This window comes from Panthera leo, chromosome C1 (genome assembly GCF_018350215.1).
Source record: "Panthera leo isolate Ple1 chromosome C1, P.leo_Ple1_pat1.1, whole genome shotgun sequence".
Classification (NCBI taxonomy): Eukaryota; Metazoa; Chordata; class Mammalia; order Carnivora; family Felidae; genus Panthera; species Panthera leo.
The window spans coordinates 82,496,789-82,518,325 of NC_056686.1; the positions used below are offsets into that span (position 1 = coordinate 82,496,789).

The following is a 21,537-nucleotide window of genomic DNA, read 5'->3' on the forward strand; positions in this document are numbered from 1 at the left end:
AAATGCAATTCTCTCATTACAACTAAAATGTCTTGTTTCTTTAAAGTATTATCCAAACATATCTGTATTACGTCTAATATTTTATGGTTCATGGTAATGCATAAATTAAAAATAAATAATGAACTCAAGTTCTTATTTCAGATGTCTTTTAATCAGTCTTATTTGTCATCACATATTTTCACTAAAGAGGCAATTTTTTCCTTAGATAGATGGGATTTTCATAATTTTTTTTGTACATGAACAGCAAATAACATATGTTAAAAAGAGGAACTGTAAAAATGCAATGTGTATATGAATATAATGTGATATAGTGTATCAGAGCTGATACATGGCAAGCAAGCAGCCTATTTTACATGTTGAAGCACATTTTAAGCCCTCCTTTGCTCATGTAATTTAGGCTTCAGATGTATTTGTCAATTGCTCACTGCAGAATAGCTGCAGAACTGAAACAAAACCTTCAGTATAAAAATGACAACCCTTTTGTTTCCACTAAATCCTTATTCTGTCATCCACTGGCAGTGAGCTTTCCAGTCATGTTCTCTGCCAGTCCTTACCAGTTTGCCAATTACACAAGCTGCTTCCCAGACATCAGACACAAATTCCACAAGACTGCTGTGCAAGCGTACCCTAATTAACCATCAGCTTAATTAGACAATTTACTGTGTAATTAGCAGGCAATTAGTCAACACCTCTCAGATCTTATTGACTGCTGTGACAGCCTTTCCGTCTCTCCACATTCCAATACACAACAGCGACCATGTTTCTAGCACTCTTCAACCCGGTACGACATGGCTCTAGATGGAGAAGTGGGTAATATTATATAACAAAGGAAAAAATCAATATGTAGCCTGTCCAATTATTGAACTCTTTATAAACATGCCTTTTATTTAATACTGGAATTCCAATATTAAAGATATCTTAAGTATCTGCTCTAAATACGGCTTGATAGCCAACTTCTAAATATGTTTTATTTCATGTTTTAATGCAAAACGATTTCAGTTGTATGTACTGTGAATTATGCTCCATGACCAGCTATGCCTATAATAATTTGAGTGAATTTTTTGATATGTGTGTATCAGCCCTACTCAATTAAATACCATTAATGTTAATTGCAGTTATAGACACAAATCCCACAAAAACTGATGGAACATATTCTAGAGTTGGGCAGCACTTTCTAGTTTTCTTTCAGTGCACTATGAACAGGTTCAGAAACAGAGAGTCACAACTTGGTGTTTTAACATTTACAATAACACTTATCAATTTTACATGAAAAAGCATTTTTAAACATAGTTTTCTCTGAGCCCATGTGTATGTTGCATAACATCCACTTGCTCTTTGCATTGAAATTTCTGACCCCTATAAAAATACTTCCCATTTTCTGAAGATTTTATGACTGGTAACTAATGAGATCCCAACAGCTATAAGGAAGAACAATTCTTTATCTTTTTTCTTTTCAGAAATATTAAAGAAGATGAATTTTACTGAGTGACTTAAAAGTCATAAAATCTCCTGTTAATGGAAAGGAACAGAAAGGAAGGATATGTGACCATCCCTTCATAGTTTAATTGGTTAGTTGTCATCTACATTGCCTGATAGCTGATAAACTAAAATAAGTATAAAGTACTTACTACAACAGAATTATTCCTATACTATTTACAAGTTTCCTTTACCAACAACTTTCTCTGTTTTCTTTTTGAATATAAGGGTCCAAAAATTCTAGGCAAGGAGAACAGTCAGTGAAGGGCCATAGGTGAGAATGAGGTTGGCTTATTGGAGCAACCCAGAAAAGGCCATTATGGCTCTCGCTTAATTGGCACAAGGTGAAATCAAATGAGATGAGGTCTGAGAGACAGGCAGGAGCCAGATGATAAAGTGATTGTATAAGGATTTTGGATCTTATTCAAGGGCTATGGGAAGTCATTGGAATATTTTAAGCAAGGGAGGGACATCATATGATTTCTTTTGTAAGACACCATTTAGGCTATGTTATGGAGGCTGGAATGTAGGACAGATGAGAGTGGAAACAGGGAGGCTCTTGTACAGGGCTAGTAGAGTATTCAGTGAGAAATCATGGGGACTTGGATGTGGGTGGTACTGGTGAAGATGAGTCCTTAAATGAGAAGAGCAAAATTACAGTGATTTTATGCTTTAATAAATGATTACATAACAACTAATGTTTTAGTTTGGTATGCAAATTGTGGTAAGAATAACAATAACTTTTACTGATACAGTGTTTTACATGTTACAAATCATTTTTACACCTTTTTTTTTTAGAAAGGGAGAATGTGAGCAGGGGAGAGGGGTGGGGGTGGGGAGAGAGAGAGAGAGAGAGAGAGAGAGAGAGAGAGAGAGAGAGAGAAACTTAAGCAGGCTCCATGTTCAGTGTGGAGCCTGACATAGGGCTCGATCTCATGGTCCTGTGATCATAACCTGAGCCAAAATCAAGAGTGGGATGCTCAACCGACTGAACCACCCAGGTGCCCCATCTTTACATCTTCTATTTTTCAAAAATTCAAACTGAGTATCCCTAGAATACTATAAGAAAAGGAAAGCAGGTATTATGTTATTAGTGAGCATGCTGAGGTTTACAGAAGTTAAGTAATTTATTATTGACAGTCACATTACCTAGGAAAGAGATAGCCCTCAACACTTTCTTCCAAATAAAGGGAAACAGTTGTAATACTTGAATAATAACTATTATGGTTTGCTGTGAAAACCATGATTGAAAACTTAAGTTAAAATAAATCCTCTAGACTTCTGCATGCAATCTCATTTTTTTCTTTCAATACATATTTTTCTTTATATAATTTGTTTTTACCTTTGGTGCCATAACATTTCTCTTCATATTGATCAAGAGAAGATTTCAAAATACAATGTAATGTTTGTTTATTCATTCACTGAAAAACTGTTTATATGCTAAGTGGCTGCTTACCTTATGCTGGCTATTGCAGAAAATCCAAGTATCCTTGTGGCAACCTCAGAATTCCAGCTACAGTGAACCAAACTGAACAATGACCCCAGCTCTTGTGCTGTGAAATCCATCCCTGCATTGTACTGCATTCCTACAACTCAGCCAATGATTGAACAGAACACAGAGACTAACTCATGCTCTTTCCTGAGAACTGAGGACTTTGTAAAGGCTTTGCTGAAATTTACTTAGATGCAAGACATTCTAGGCAGGATGCTTACGCTCAACCTTCCTTCCTCTCTCCTTCACCTGGAGGCAGGCTTACACTGTGGTCTTATGGCTCTCCCAGCCATATGCTCCACCTTCCTCCCTATTTTCTTTCACAGGTATTTCACCTAATAAAATTCTTGCATGTTTAATCCCATCTTGGCAACTTGTTAGTGGAAGACCTGGACTAAAACAATTGTGATGTCATGTTAAATGACACTTAAATGATCAATTACATGATATCCACATGGGCGCCTGAGAGGCTCAGTTGGTTAAGTGTCCAACTTTGGCTCAGGTAATGATCTCATGGCTTGTGGGTTTGAGCCTCACATCAGGCTCTGCATGGATTTGTGGTCGACTTGGGATTCTCTCTATCTCCCTCTCTCTCTGCCGCTCCCAACTTGCCCTCTCTCTCTCACTCAAATAAGTAAACTTTAAAAAAATGATACCCACAAAATCTAGAAAAAAATCTCAGTATGAGAGACATTTTATAAAATTTAAGAAACTTTTATAATGTGCTTTCATGTAATTAATGTCAATAGTTAAAGTTTGACATAGTCTTTAGCAATATAACAGAGTTTCAAAATGTGGATTTTGGCTAAGATCTTAAGAGGAATTGAAATAAACTACAAAAATAAAATTTCCCCTTGCAGAATTATTCAAGTACATGACAAGAATCTGCTTAGAGAACTTTTATACCCTTTTCCCTTAGTAAGAATACAAAAGGTAGGGATGTTGGAGGTTATAAAATTATTTCTTTGGATCATACTAATTGTGCGTTCAGAGTCTCACTGCTATCCCCAAGACCCAAGAGAGGGGCTGAAAGAAACCCTGAGAATATTCAATATGTGTTCCCTGCAATTTCTTTTTCCTTTCGGAGGGGAAGGCACAGTGTGTAGGGTGCCAGCTCTGTTTGATATGTCTAAATAGTAACATCTGGGTTGTCTGCTGCTGAAAAATGAGCTAAAAGAGGTGCAACTGTACCTTGACCAGCCTGCATTCCTAGTATTTGTCAGGGAAAAGGAAATATAAGATTTTCCTGTGGGCCATTTAAGGGTCCCATATACAATAAGGTAGTGTGAGGTCACTCTAAGGTCTACTCAGTAGGGACCCCTGAATAGGCAAAGAAGTCTCAGCAAAGAAATGTTACATAACTCAAGGGCTCCTACGAGTTGTGTAGGGAGTAAGTTATAACCAAAGATTCAAAAGAACCATAGCATAAAGTTCCCCAATGATGGAAGCAAGTTTTGAAGAACGCATGATAGCACTCAAGAAAAAAAGCCTAAAATATGTCCTCTACAGAAGACAATTATAGCTGTACAAAATTACATTTATCCAAAAAAGTGAAATTGTTCATCATGAAATGGTGATATTTATCAATTTAATAATCACAATATTACTAAACAATGTGCCACACTCCAAAATACATCTGTCCTACTGATTAGGCTAGGGAAATAGTCAACATGTACTTTTAAGTCCCTTCATATGCAAAGTCTGAAGGTTACAGGACCTGCCTTCCGAGGGCTTACACTCAGGAAAGAAAAAACAGAAACAAACACATAAAAAATCCATTCTATCTTATTTCAATTGAGAAAAACTTTATAAAAGCTCAGAGACTCAGGAGAAGATAACCATTGGTCAACAGCCACAGAGGACTTGAATGGCTTTTTAATATTTGAATAGAAGAAGAAATCATCTTTCTTTTTTCTTTAAAATTTTATTATGAAAATGTTCAAACTACAGAAAAGTTGAAAGAATTTTACAGTGAACGCTTATGTACATTTAAATTCTATAATCAGTGATTTGCTGATTATCACATGCCCATCTCAATATACCCATCAATTCACCTCTTTATTTTTTTGATGCATTTCAGAGTAAGTTGCAAACATACATATTCTTCAATCCTAAATGTGTCACTACTCATATTATTAACTAGAATTCAATATTTATTTGCTTTCATTCTGTAAAATGTACATGCAGTAAAATGCACTGATCTTAAGTACACCATGAAGAACAAATCATCTTAAGGAAGAAAAAGGGTAAAATTAAGGTATAGATGACATAAACACAATAAGTCTAGTGATTAGATTGGTTTAATCAGAAAAGAGAGACTCTGTGAGAAAGAGTTGAAGATATTACTAAAAGTGGTGAATGCGAGGGGTGCCTGGGTGTCGCAGTAGGTTAAGGAACTCACTTTTGGTTTCAGCTCAGGTCATGATCTCATGGTTTTGTGAGTTCGAGCTCCACATCAGGCTCTACACACAGATGGAGTGTGGAGCCTGCTTTAGATTCTTTCTCTCCCCCTCACTGTCTGCCCCTCCCTCTCATGCACACACACTCTCTCTCAAAATAAATAAGTAAACTTTAAAAAAAATTAAAAAAATAAATGAAAATGGTGAATGGGAGATACATTATGATTAATAGCAAATTCCAAATTGAATTATCTAATTCCTCTGCTTAAAACCTCCACAGGTTCCCTGAGGTCTATATAATCACATTTAAATTCCTGGCCTAAAAGGCCTTTCCCATAGTCTTTCCAGCTACTTACACCACCTCATGATACATATGCTGAATCTTACTTAAGATTTAGCTGCTGAATCTTAAATATGCTTGGCACTCTTATGACCATGAATGTCCATGTGCTATCCTTCTGCCTAGAATAAAGATGAAGCTCCAATGTGAAGTCATTTTTCTTTTTAAAAATGGAGGAAAATACTGTTTATTACGTACATATTTAGTCCAAGAATCTTTGTTGCCTTATGTCAACATTCAGTCAGTCCTACTGGGTCTTTTAACATATACTCTGAACTAGAATTTAAGTTTTATAGAGCAAAGACCATTCACACACATACACACACACACACACACACACACACACACATATATATATATATATATATATATATATATATATATATATGATTGTGTCATATATAATGATTGTGTCTAATAAATGTTTGTTGGGTGAATGAGATCAAAAAGAGGGCATACAAAGGACATTAGCAACAGCTCTCAGGATACATCTAGTCTAGACCATATACCTAAAAGCAATGCTTTCCTTGATGATACTTTTAGATAAATTTTAACTTTGAGGGTGAATTGGCAGAAGAGGAATGATAAGTTGTTTCAAACATGTGGGATACTATGGAAAAACTTGCAAATGAGTAAGCAGAACAGGATAAAAAGAGCAGCAGACTTAGCTGAAGTAAAAGTAGTAGATGAAGAAGTGGAGTAAGGTAACTGGCATATGAAAAGGAAGTTGGCTGAACATTTCTCTAGGAAAGCAGTCACTTCCTTCTGTAAGCATCTAATGACACCTCATTTCAGAAACAGTGGTGATTGGATATGAAACCAATTGCAAGTCATGTAAGAAAAAGGAGCATAGAGGGAACCGCAATTTAAAACTGAGTATATCTTACAACAAAATGGCCAATGTAGGTACATCTCCAATAAAAAAAACTTGGCAGTGAGGTAATCACTGGGTTTTATATTTAAAGTATTTTAACAATGGATATTGTTAAACAATGTATGCCTACATAGTAATGACTAGAATCTTGTTAAAAATCAATAAAGAAAATACAAAGCCAAGGAGTATATTACGGAATTCAAGTCATGTTAATTTCAACCAAGGCTGTATCATCCAAACATAGCCAGAATATGGATATTTTTGACCAGTTAAATTTAAATTCTGCAAAAGAATTATGTGAGACAGGATAAGAGTAAAATTAGTTTCTCAAACAGCAGAACTGTACTTTATGAAAATTTCCATTAGCCATGTTTATGAGAATTTTCCATTAACCTTGACACCAGTTACTTTAAAAACAAAACAAAACAAAAACTCCAAAGCTGAAAGAAGTATTTTCCAGTACTAGTTAGGTTCTTCTAACTGCTAAACCAAATCAAAATTGTGCATGTCAATTTATATTATTAAAAAGTCTATTTGAGTCTCACCTTGTCCACCCTACCAAAATGATTAACTAATTAACAAGTGTGAAATCACAGCCTGAAATGGAAGAGGGGAAGATGTAATTATATTGGAAAATTGATTGGTCTGCTTTATAGTCAACTAGCCCAATTGTGAAATAAAAGGTAAAAAAGATTGGGAGCAATTTAAATATCTTTAATAATGTACCTGGTTAAAAATATTATTTTGGCTACAATTAAAGGATTTATAGTTAATATTAGAAGTACTTACATTAACCTATGTTTGGAAACATCTTAATCTATATTTTCTATTGAACAGACTAAGTCTGGCACATGTGGCATGGTGGAAAACAATGATTAGAACCTTGGAGAAAGATGTGGAATATTTTTTGTTAAATTCTAATTTGCCAGACTTAGCTTCAGTATTCAAAGTGTACACACAAATAGGCATATAGGAATACACATTTTCCTTTGTTGTTGAAAAGATCAGGGTTGCTTTATAGAAAAGCTTGCTAGATAGTTATAAAGTGAGCATTTGGTTGAAATCTCCCATAGGACGATTACATGTGAACTGTAACCTTTTAATCAACCCATTCTTTATAATTTGAGGATGAGTCAATTTTAACAATTTCAATACAATAAATCTAAATAACAAAGAACCTAATCAGGTGAAAATCAAACTATGAGTAGACAGAAATCACTTATGGTTTTAGCATGTTAAAAGTCTCCCAGACAAGAAGTTTCCATTGAATTTGTTTAAATAATTATAACTCCTTAGTGCATAAATACATATCATGAGAACAATGCTGCACGATAAATAGAAATTAATTATGTACCAAATTTGAAGCTAGAACTATATCAAGGAAAATAATGCACTGGACAGCTGTTCATTTATTGTTTCATAGACTTTCATGATAATGTTATGTAGAAACTCAATAACAATAAAAGAAATCAGTTTGACTTAATGTTTAAAAAATTCAGATCTTTATTTCCAATAAGGCCTTTTAAAGTAAGTTAGAAGAACAAAGTGTAGTCTTTTGTTGTAATCCAAAGAGAATTACCCAAGCTCTAAAATATTATTACATAACATATTTGTGAAATTTTTCTTAACAGCTCTAAATATTATTTTTAGCATTTATAGTCCTGACAGTGTTATTCCTGAATCCTTGTCTGGTTGATAGGTGCTAGCAATTTGTGCAAATGTAGGCAACTTCCTCTCAATTAAGATAATGTGGATCGAAACAAGTTTCTTGAAATCCACATGGGAGAACAGACAACCTACATGGTAAAAAGTCTGCAAACCTTATTATAGAAAGGAAAACAGGACTATTTAGAAAGGAAAAAGAAAAGGCTTGTTGATAGGACATGAGAGCTGTCTCCAAGTAACTGAAGAGCTGTCATGTGGAATTGTGGTTCAAATTAGAATCCTATAATTATTCATTCATCTAACAAGTATGCATTGCATCCTTCCTATCTGCCAGACCTGGTTCTTGGCACTGGGCATACAGTAGTGAGCAAGAAAGACAACATCCCTCTTCTTATTAATCTTACTTCATATGGCTAAAACAGAAAAATAAACAAGTAAACAAAAACATGATCAAGAGAATGGTAATTCCACATCATGGTAAGCGCAGTGAAAGAAAAAAACAAAAACAGGGAAATGTGGCACAGGAAGAGAGTTTTGAGTGGTCAGTAAAGGCTTCTCTGATGAGGTAATTTCTCACCTGAGAACTGAATGAGAAGCAAGAGCTCTATGTACAAAGAGGGCAAAGCATTCTAGGCAGAGCAAACACTAGCAAAATGGCCTAAGAGAAGGAGAACCCTGCCATGTTGGAGGGCTAGAAAGAGGAACAGTGTGGCTGGAAAAAAACTGGCACAGGAGACTGGCTTTTGACAATGGATTAACAGTGGATTTCCAGAAGGTTTTATTTTATTTTTTTTCTTTGTCAAGCTTTCATTAAATTCTACTTAGTTAACATATAGTGCAATATTTAGTGATTCATCACCCTCAGCCACCCAGGTGCCCGTATCAGAAGATTTTTAAATCAAAATTCTCTCTCCATGAAACTATACATAAAACCAAGACAGAAATAAAATCATAGGTGCTGCTCTGCTTGAGGCAGGGGATACACAGCCCTCAGTGTTCCTGCTCAGCTGAACTCCAGGTCCCTGCCAAACACTGATGGAGTCAAACTGCCTTCAGTTTAGACATAAAATAATAAGATTCAGAGAGGATAAAGTAGAAAATATGATATAGAGGAAAGCATCTGGATTTGTATCAAATAGACCTTGGTTCAATTCTGGTGCGGCGGATTTAAGTCTTGGATGGGAGGAACTATTTCCATGCTCCTAAATCCTGGTCTGGCCTTGTGACCTGCTCTAACCAACAGAATAAGGGTGGAAATGACACTCTGTAACATCTGAGCCTCAGAGTCACAATTTCCACTCTTGCATTTTTAGAATACAGCCACCTTGTGAACAAGCCCAGTACAGTCTTTTTGAAGATGAGACCATATGGAGACCCAGGCCCAGTTATGCCAGCTGAGGGCCCAAGCATGTGCATAAAGCCATCAAGGACCAGCAGCCACCAAGTCTGTCAACTAACTGCAAACACATGAGAGAAAACAACTCATGTCACATGGGCAGAGTCAAGCCCACCCAGCTGTGCCCTGACCAAATTGCTGAATTCTAGAACCAACAGCAGATTAGTTGTTTTAAGCTACTAAATTGTGAGGTGCTTTGATGTGCAGCAATAGATAAGTAATACAGAAATTGGTTATGTTTGCTAGCCATAACAGAATCTAAATCGTGTGGCATTGGCTTTCAAAATGAGAGGGGGGCAGAGACCTCTCTTGGAAAATTAAAAGTAGGCTGCTAGCAAAAGCTGGAAAAACGGTGAACAAACTGCTAGTGGAGGCTGGAAATGCAGTGTGAAAATTGTTAGTGGAGACTGGGAAAAGGGTGGCCTGTGTTATGTAGTGGCAGAACAACTGGCAAGAATTTCACTGGTGATAATTCAGAAGATAGAAATGTACATAATGCATGTGTAGATCCGACTAAAGAAATCGCTAGACAGAACACTCAAAGTGTCAGTTGAATGTTTCTACCCAAGAATAATAAGGTATTGTAAGAGAGAAAATATCTAAATAAGGATATATGTAATTTGATAAGAAAATTTAGAGCAAAGCCAAGAATTGCTTGTGTTAGAAAATAAAACAATTTTGTGTACTTCGTCTACCCCAGAAGGAAAAGATTTTCAAAGTAAGAAATGACCTTAGGGTAAAGATCCCATCAAGAGTTGCTATGTGATACTTTGTTAAGATTTTAGAAAGATTTAAAGCAGGTCCTAGTAGATTCTCTCAGGTAGACAATATTGATTCTAAGAATCTAAAGGATATTGTGCCACAGCAGAAAGATACGTCCAAAATAGAGAGAAATATGTCTCAAAAAGAATTATGAATGTGGGTTTAGGGCATGTAGTCAGCTCTTGATAGATTCAAAAAGTTTTTCACAAAGTTTTCTGATGACATCACTAAGAACTAGGACTAAAAGGGACAACTAAAACAAAGAGAATAGGGGTTCTTAACTTTCTGTGGGCAGAAACAGGTTGAAAAAGTTATTCAACTGCCAAGAATGGCCATCATTGGCCATTTCTAAACAAAACAAAACACAACTCAGAGGATAGAATCAAGAGTCCAAAGGACACAGCCGGTAGCAGACAGGAACAATGGATTAGGAAACCATTACCAGGGAGAAGAACAGGGTCCTACTCTAGGAATATCCCCTATTCACAGAGCAAGAGACCCTGACAACACGTGACCAACTGAATTTTATAATTGCTGCAGACATGGAGTGCCTGGGTGGCTCAGTTAGTTAAGCGTCTGACTTCAGCTCAGGTCATGATCTTGCAGTTCTTGAGTTCGAGCCTGCATTGGGCTCTGTGCTGACAGCATGGAGTCTAGAGCCTGACTCAGATTCTGTTTCTCTCTCTCTCTCTCTCTCTCTCTCTTTCTCTTTCTCTTTCTTTTTCTCTTTCTCTCTCTCTCTGCCCCTCTCCTGCTTGTGCTCTCTCTCTCTCAAAAATAAACATTAAAAAAAATTTATAAAAAAAATTGCTGCAGACAGTGATTTCTAAATCCCAGACATTTATTTTATTTGTGAATGAGAGTATCTACTAAGGTTCTCTTGACTGTATAACTTTATTTTAGGTGTATAGAGGATAGTCAACTTGTCTTTCTATTTCATAGTATCCTGGATAAAGCAAGCTGAACCCAACCAGCCTCATTTGCATTTGAACTTAATATAGATCATAAGATCATAGACTTTGAGACTAATGCCATAACTGGATGACATTTTTTGGTATCTTGGAAAGGGGTGGATGCATTTTGCAGGTGGGAGGGATTTGAACTACTGGGACCAGAGGGCAAATAAGTACTGTTGGCAATGATGGCTGCCATCCACTTTCCATGCTATAAACATGGCCATTTGTGATTTGATTTTGCTGTTCTTCCCATAAATAAGCAGATGGTATTTACCTACTTCTTGAATATAACATGTATAGCATATCTCGTAATTTGCTTTAACCAAGAAAGTATGGTGGAAGTGACAGCGTGTGACTTTTGAGGGTTTATTTCAACAGGCTTTGCAGCTTCCACGCTTGCCCTCTTGGAGCACTGCCACCTTGCAAACAAGCCCAACCTAGCCTCCTTGATGAGCCACCATTAGGCAAGAGGGAGAATAAAGAGACAGAGAAAGAGTCTAAGCTGTCTCAGCAATTACGCAACTCCAGGTGAGGGTCCATATACACGAATAAGGCCCTCTTGCCAGTCCCCAGGCATCCCTCTAACTGACTGAAAATGCATAAATGAACCCTAAAGATACCTTGTGAAGCAGAAGAACTGCCCACATGAACTCAGCCAAATTGCCAATATACATGATTCTGAGCAAATAAATAACTGTTGTTCTAAGTCCTGGGCAACTGGTTTAACTTTCTCACTGAATTATTTCACATGAAAAAAAAACTTAAAAAATACTATCTATCTTATAGGCATATTATGACGATTCAGAGAATAACTTATGAAAAATATTTGGCAATGTCCATACTTTCAAAGCAGTCAATAAATGGTAGTTAATTATGTGTATGATAAATTCTAACAAAACAATGTACAATGTTCAACAATTTGTGCAAGGTAGTGATTTAGAAGGAGCTTTGGACAGAGACTGGAGTCTCCCAGGCCAAATTTATTTTCCCTAGATGTCACTGCCTGTCTATACTTATTAGCCTTTCTCTAGGGTATTTATTTACTGGGGAAAAAACCCCACCATATTTAAAAATCAACAATTCATTTATGTTAGTAAGTTAGACTAATTTATTCCAAGATATCTCTGAAGGCAGAACTATAAAACATGGATGGAACATATGAGAAAGGCCAATTTGGGGTCAATAAAAGGAAGGTATTTCTTTTTTTTTTTTTTTACTGTTTATTTATTTTGAGGGAGAGAGAGACAGAGTGCCAGCAGGGGAGGGGCAGAGACAGAGGGAGACACAGGATCTGAAGCAGGTTCCAAGCTCCAAGCTGTCAGCACAGAGCCCGACGTGGGGCTCGAGCCCATGGAACCGCGAGATCGTGAGCTAAGCCAAAGTCAGATGTTTAACCAACTGAGCCACCCAGGTGCCTCAAAAGGAAGATATTTCTAAAATAGGTTTTTTCATAGCTATAAAAGGCTGCATTGCCTTAAAGATCTAGCATATTCCTTGTCACTAAAAGCACTCAGAAACAAGTTACATTTATTCTGTTATAACTATTGACACATGAGCTTAAATAGCTGGTCAGATGATTTTTATTTCCCTTCCTAAAATTGTGCAATACATATTATTTTTTCTCAAAAATTCTCAATATTTTAAAGACTCTTAAGTCTTAAAACACTACCCATGCATTAAAAAACCCCACTGACATTTTCATTTTTAGACATGTATATATGCACTACAGAAAGCAACATGGGATATGAAAATTTTAAATTGGCCTTTTCTCCTTTGAGATCAATACTCAGAACAGTCAATTTTTTAATGTGGTAACTGTCTGTTCATATGGCTGAAAAAAAAAGAAAATATGCTTTTGCCAAAAATCTATTTATTCATTTATTGATTCATTTATCCAACAAATATTTATGAAACATTTATCAAACTCTTCTTGTACACTAAGCATTGTGTTATGTGGTATAAGTTTGTATTTTATGGAAAAAAGCTACTATCAATAATTGATTCCAAATAAATAATAAAGAATCTTAACTATTTCTCAGTTTTTGGTTTTTGGTATTTTTTGTTGACTCATTATGTGTGCATGTATTTATCTCATCATCTGATACTTATTAAAGCATATGCATTCAAGACATTTTCTCACTAAAATTCCATCACAAGTTTATTCTAATATCTATGCTACATAGTTTATAAATGAAGTGAACTTTTGCTTAGGTTTGAATTCTATTTGGAATAGTAATAAACACTTCTGGGTTTATTTATCTATGTAGTGAGAAAGATACATGCAGCATGTACTTACAGATTACATATTTGTAGTATATAATATGTGTATGTCTGATAAAATAAAATTTATGATATGATTCTCCCAAATATTTTTATCTATTTTATCTATTATCAGTATAATGTGGACACGAGTCAGGAGGTTCTTTTATGTGAAGTCTAAACAATTTTTAATATTACCAGTTAAACAGAGCATTTCTCTGGTTTGTCATGATAGTTTAGCTTTAATTGAGCTTGACATCGATTTCTCTTCCACCTTTGTTTAGTTAAACAGGAACACAATATATATTTATTTATGAAAAGAATTTATAATTGTATTTTAAATATTGTATTTTAAATATTTTATGTTATAAACATAAACAGAATCTCAAGAAAGGCAATCTACATATTTTGGGACATTCTAGAAAGGGTGATTTGGGAAGGAAGAACGTAGTTAATAAAAGCCATCTTTCATGTTATTTAACACAAAAGCAAACACAGATCTTTTTATATTTGACATTAAAAATCTGATCATTTGCCTCCCTAAAGAAACCACGTACAGCTTTTATACAGACTGCACAGTAAAGAATAATAATATTTCTGTTTACTGAGATATCAACTGGCATTTCACTGTAAGTCAATGGTCTATCGTTGCTACAGCGTATTAGACCTCAATCTGGCATCTACAAATGTCAAGAGTATAAAAAAAGGTATAGGATGAAAATCAAAAGCATGTTCCAAACTCCCCAAAAAAATAAAAAAAAAGGGAAACAAAGTTCACCTAAACATATTTGCTGCAGAAATCTAGTGCAATATTCAGCTGTCAATCTACAAAAACAACGAGGGAGCCACCCTGTCAGTAGGACAGGATAATAAAATTTCCAGCAGATGTTCAGGCAGGGCTCTAATTTTTACTGAACTCCCTTGGTAAGCATTTAATTTCTTTATCATATGCAGGCTCGGCAAATTGTACTTCATCAAAACTGTATTGTGAAATATTAATATTTCATATGATAACAAAACTCCATAGAATAACCTTTGTCATATTAAGAGCATCCAAATTTCAAATGTCAAGATTCTGCATTTTAATACATTTTAAGTAGATTCTTGAAATGGCATAATAAATTATAATAAGGCTAATCTAAACTGGTATGCTATAATGTCACACAAATGTATAGTCATATAATATTTTAATAGATTTCTTTAGTAAGAAACTGTGGGAAAAAAATGTTTATACCAACTGAGTTGTGTGCTACAACATTTCATCAATAAGAAAGCACAGATGTTCATAAGACAATTTTACATTCACAATAGGTATAATCACTAATTAGGGACAATATAAGAAAATTAAGAAAAACCCTACATCTCTATGAAGCAAACTGACTACTTCAGAAAACCATGTATGGCCATTATATAAGCCCACGGTGGCATCATTATTTATGTCATTATAATCAGCAAAAACACATCTGAAATAGCCTTTGCACAAATATTGTGTTGTACCTGCCATTAAAGTAACAGAGAGCTTCCCAAAACCCCCAACATTGTGTTTTATATGCCAAATTTAATTTGCATTTGTTCCTTACTCTCACTTTGAACCAGCATCACAGACTTGTGAATTGATAGATTAAATTCAAATTGGAGGTTTAGAAGGAAGTTAGCTTCCACATTTATTTCTGCTGCTGATCCTAATAAAGGCAACCGCTCCTAGGTTACCGAAAGAGACAGCATCACAAATCAATGCATGTCACCAACAGAGTAAAGACAGATGTCTCTGATTAATCAGAATTCAATTTTTTGCAAGCAAACAGCAAATTCAAAGCAAACATTTTTTTCTACAATTCTTCGCCTGTACATGATTAGCCATCTATTGCTGTTTACATATAAAATTTTTAAAACAGTGTAACTAATGTAGTCATTAAATGGTATCAGAGACTCAGTTTTCCTCAGTGGATTAAACATTTGACTACAGCTTTTGAGTTATTCTTAAAAGGATGAATTGAAACAAAGACGAATATACTATCAATATTCTACAAAGCTGTAAACAATTGATTAATGATATTCTAAAGCTGAATCCAGTAAGTTGTTTATTCTTATACTTTGTTTAACCAAAGTATTTCTATGTATTCAACCAATTTATCTGAAAAAGAATCTTCCTTTAGTTATTTAAACATAAAAACATTTATAATATTTTTTATGCCCTGGTTTTTCTAACTTTTGAGGAATCTCTAGATTTTCTTCATCACACCTACACATAGCACCTTGTAAAGCTGTCAGAATAAGACAGCTGTAATGTTTTAGCCATACTAATGCTGGCTATTGATCCTAGTAAGAGGAGAAAGAAGGAAAGAATGTGCTTAATGGGGCATATTTGTTCTCTATTATTTTCTTTGCCTACGGATAAGGCTGATTTAAATAATGATACACTTTTCTTGGTCACTAGATTCACACATTCTTATACATTAATTATTACTAACTACCAGTTAGTACTAAATACATAGACTCAGCATTTAAAATTTTATCAATAAAAGGTCTAATAATGTTAAATTCTGTGCTTTTCTACTTCAAAACCATATAAGGATGCAACCTTCTATTGTATAAATCATACTACTTTAAAAACATGTATTTATATGCTTTCTGTATTTTAAAGAATTCATCTCAACTGTAATATGTACTTTATTTTCTTCTAAGTATGTCCACTTACAGCGTGGGTACAAAGTCATAATGGCAAATTAAACTCAGGCATATATACTTTGAAAAGTTTCTGTATTTAAAAATTCAAGAAGAATCTTACTACCAGCACAAATGAGCTACACTGAATGATTCTTTTTGACATGAACTGGATCCCAGGATTATGTACAAACCATATCCATAGTCTCTCTCACTTTGAGTTCAGGCATATGTCCTCATCCACACACATTCACAAATCACGAAAGAATTAATAATGCCAAAATAAAATTCATGAGTTTGTGATTATTAAATGAAATAGGTACTTTTGTAATATAGATGTTTTTGATGCTTCCTAGACAAAACAAATGAGAAACAGATGCCCTTCCAAGGGACAGAAAGATTGGAAAGAAAATAAAAACTATTTTGCAACCATAGGTCTTGCCCAGTAGTTGAATAACTACTATTTCTTGGTCAGGCAAATCTTGCCATTATAATATTTATGCCCTAATTAAAATACATGATAGACATTTAAACATGACTTCAAAAATATATTCTTACCTTATCAAGAGAGAAAGTTTTGGTCAGGGCAAAACCCCATCCAGCTTCAAAAGCTCTTCGAATCATTGATGTACTGGTAGCTGGAGTTGCACTAGCAAGACCAAAAGGATTTATAAACTTCAGTCCAGCCATTTCCACACTAATGTCCACCAGATCAATAGGGGTGTAAAAGAGGGGCAGTTCAGGCTTGGCAGAAACAGAAGCTCCATATTGTGACTGCAAAAAACAAAGAGTCAATAGTTGTTCTTGTATCATATCTGATTTTTCCATACAATCTTTTACAAAAATCACTTCAACACAGCATTTGAATTAATACAGATTACACTGGTCTGTTTACCATGATGAAAACTGGCAAAAAGTCAGTTAGCAGTGAACCAAATTTACAAAACATCATCTTTTTCTAATTTAAAAGGCATTATAGAGGGTATTAACAGAAATAAAATCAATTAAATAAACAAACAAAAAAACTCTACTTAAAACATACAGAGATTCAAACACAAAAGGGAATAATTTCAGAATTTATTTCCCTGGTCCCATAAAGCCGCCTTTTTGTCTTAATTTGTGGAAATGTCTTTACTGCTCAGAGATATGGGCGACAGCAAGTCAGGGGGCCTAAATTCAATTTCCAGTACTCTCACTTCTGTTTATGAGATTTTAGGAAAGCCACCTAATATGTCCATGTCTTTTTCTCCTCCACCGTTTTCAGTACAGCAGCAGGAATGTTGGTTGCCTAATTTCCTACCTCATAGGGGTATTGGAAAATGCAGGAGATCATAAGCCACAGGAAGACAACTAATTTGGAAAGTGGGAAATGTACTCATGTGCATGAGGAGAGTTTCTTTTTTCAGAAACCAAACCGGCACCTAACAGTTAAGACCGAAACCTTCAACTGGCTCTCAACACTGTAAAATTACCTTTCTTAAAGGGACATTGTAGTCATGTTACCTTGCAGTATGAAAACGCTTATGCAAAGTGCATGGCACAGTGAAGGAGAGTAGGTATTTGCTAATTGTTGTCTCTTCCTGAATGGGGACGTTATTAAAGATCTCATCTAGCCTTTGGTTTAATAAGTGTCTCTGTCTCTGTCTCCTTCCTTGTCTCCCTCCTTCCCTTTCTATTTATCTCTGAAAGACAAATAATACGGGCAAATATAAAAAGGGTGAGTTTTCTAAGCTAAAGTGGTTACTGAATGGATAGAGCTAGTTAATTCCAAAGTAAGAATCCCTTTCTCTTGTGAACCATCACTCAAAGGAAAAGTTGTTTGAGCATAACTTTAATTTTACAGGAGTGTGTCTTATGTAGATAAAAATTGCTATGACTTGCATACAAATTATTTCTGGACCTCCACCATTTATAATGCAAAGGAAAGTTCACTTAATATGTAAAAAGGCATCAAACTTGTCAATTGAAAGACTAATGTGTCTCGTGCACCTACAGAGAGGTGCCTGATCACATCAAAGCTTCAAGTATGGCAGGCATCTTCTGCCAGGAATGTTCTGGCACATTTCTGAATATCAGTCAGTCCTGTTGTGAACATTAATTTCTCCTGTCCTCATGTGGAATTGTAATGCTATTAAAAAGATTATTAGCAAAGACAAAAGGTATAATGTAGAATATACGGAATTAATATATGTCAGTTTGATGTGTGTGTGCGTGTGTGTCTGTGTGAATTTGTACACGGGTGTATGAGGGGGGGAAAAGACCTTGATGTGATTTTCTCAACTGCAAAATCGTAGTTTAAATTGAATCAAGCAAATTTAGGCTAGACTTAGGAAGACTTTCCTAACACCACATATTGGTTAATACTGGGAAAAATTTAGATGCACTTTTCGTATATGAGGAATCTCAGAAATTTCAGGCAACTTTGTGTCTGAGGCTAACAGCAGAAATGCATATGGCTCTATATTCTTTATTAGGTGAGGTGAATGATACTATGAGTTTTCTTTTCTTTTTAAGGTTTTGTAATGAAATATCTAATCTCTTTAATCTTACAGATGAACTTCTTAATAATCATAGCTATATGACACTAGGCAATGGCCCAAGGAGCAGATATGTATGTATAGTTCAACTTGCATTTCTTAGTTTATGTAGCTTACAATAAATAAGGCATTGCCCTGAAATTCTTAAGAAGGTTTCTGCCTTAATCTAAAAAGGAAATTATGTAGAAAAACTTTGCAAGATTTTCCTTAAGCTTCAAAACAAAAATATAAAACAAACCAAAGCAAACAACAACTAACAAAATATAAACATACACATAAAACTCTTTCATCTGAGAACTACAGCTTCTTATAAACTATGTATTTTCTTTTATTGACAAAATACTATTGATGTGTATGCATATATGATAGAATCTCAAATCTTTAATAGGCGGTTATTTTTCATACTGTGCCTACAGGGTTTTTGTTTTGTTTTGTCTTTGAGACTTTTTTACCACAGTGTGGTGCTACAGCAACCTATTCTGTGCAATCTCAGGATTTACTCATGCCCAATGTATGCTTCCTTTTCTGAAGTTTAAAAGCCTGTTCCCCTCTCTACCCTTGCTCAATCAGCTTAAGCATTTCAAATTTCAGCTCTCACCATGAGGCTAATTCCTCCCAAATCCCATTCATAACCTCCAAACTCAGATTTCCAAGAGACTTCAAGACCTTTGGATATGGATGTTGTGCTGTTAATTAAAACTCAACTGTTTCAAAGAGTAGCCCATATTCTCTTCTAAAGAATATGTGAGCCAGATTTTCAATTTCAGACAATACTATTTTCCAGTTATCCAACAGTATTAGTAAATAACAGATGTAAGGAACAACCTAGATTATGTTAACTATACTGGAATTAAAACTAAAACTTAATAAAATAAAAAAAAATACTTAATTTAAAAAAAGAAAGAAAGAAACAACCTACATGGTGAGCTATGAAAATTAGTTCCCCAATAATACCACTGTGAAAAGGAATATTATACTGGCATCAGACTGATACAGAAACTGATACAGAAAAAAAAAAAAACTGTATTGACATGAATGACTTTTTATCCTGTACTAAGTGAAAAAACAATGGGTTAACATTATATGTAAATCCAAAAGTTTTCAGTAAAAAATAAGTAAACAAATAAATATTTAATATATGTTTGCTATATATTATTATATGTATTGCTATGCATCTCTCTGTTTATCCATCTATCATAAAGAGTAAATATAAATATCTTAACCAGCACTATCTGAACTGTAAGATGACTGTTAATTTTTAAATTTTGCCTTATTTTATTTTTTATACTTTCAATACTGACCATAAATTAATTTATATGCAACAAATAGAATTAAAGGTATAGTAAACCACTTTTCTAAAAGAACAAATGAAAAACCAGTAAGTGAAGATCAAGGTAAATAGACTACCCCTTAGCTTCCTCCTCAGATTGTCCCAAATCAATCCTTTCAGCTATATTTATTATTATACATAAACTTAAAAATATTTAGAAGTATTAAAAGCTTTATTTTATAAAGAGAAAACTAAAGGTAAAGGAGATTAAGTGAGTACCTCTAAGTTATTCAGTTAATGACAAAGGCAGAACAAAATGTGTGTGTTTTTTTTTTCTATTTTGTTGGTCAGTTTTCCTTCCACTATCCTAAGCTGTCTCTCAGAAATATAATGGTTCAGTCATTGTTCCCCCAAAATAGTCCATGCCACCCTGCCTCTGCACCCTTTCACATTCGGTATCTCTCTTTTGTACCCACTATAAAATTTCCTGATCTGAAGCACTCCCTGGCCACTATAGATAAATAATTTTATCTGGATTGCTCCTAGGGCATAAAAAAATAACATTCTTTCAATTTGTTAATTACATTGAAAATATTTTGTTATATGTTTTAATCACTAATATGCTAAAACTTATCCATATCTTCAGGAAACCAAATTTCTTTTCATAGCATATATTGATTGCTTCTATAAGGTAATGCCCATGTACTTAGATACAATTCTTAACATTCATATAAAACTACTTTTGTTCAAGTATTTACTCAGCAGGTACTTATTAAGAACTTGCAGTTCTAGAGATGAACAAAACAGACAGGTCCCTGGAGTTCACAAACAGAAAAACACAAATAAATCTACCAACCAACCAACCACACACAAAATTAAAACCCCAGATACTTCATCACACTGCTACATGTCTCCATGCGTTATCATGTATTTCCACTAGCCTAAAATATAAACCAAGTCTTTCTTCACCCATCAAATGATTACTCATCTTTCCAAATTCAATTCATTTATGCAAGTACATGCTTCCTGAGGCATTTCCTTAATACATTTCATACCCTAGTCTCATATATCTAATTGTCATCTCTGCTATTGTGCAATTTAAAATATGTTCCTACCTCAGTAGTCATCACACTGTGCTGTACATGTTGATTTTCTCTTCAAATAGAACATAAGCTCCTTGAGGGAAGTGAGCATATCTTACTCAAATTAATATCTCCATTATAATTAGAAATATATGTAATATATATGTATGTATTAGGTATCATATATATAATTCTTACTCTTAAAGGCAACTCTGCCCTCTTAGAGACAAAGATAAGTAAAAGCACTTTTTCACATGGCAATCCTCAGGTATGTTTTAAAGAACTATCATATTCTTTCCAAATTGCCTTTTCCCCCAGGCTAAGCATTTAGATCTTCATAATTATTTTTATGCTTTTTGATATTC

General features: G+C 34.6%; 1 protein-coding gene across 4 annotated transcripts in view; it reads right to left on the reverse strand.

Moving 5' to 3' along the window:
- The window catches only part of DPYD (dihydropyrimidine dehydrogenase), an 858,821-nt gene that overhangs the window by 378,722 nt on the left and 458,562 nt on the right, over positions 1-21,537 (reverse strand). For all 4 annotated transcript variants that reach the window (XM_042952991.1, XM_042952985.1, XM_042952988.1 and 1 more), the window contains exon 13: positions 16,842-17,057. In XM_042952991.1, coding sequence (XP_042808925.1) covers positions 16,842-17,057 — 216 coding nt within the window. The remainder of the gene's footprint in view (positions 1-16,841; positions 17,058-21,537) is intronic.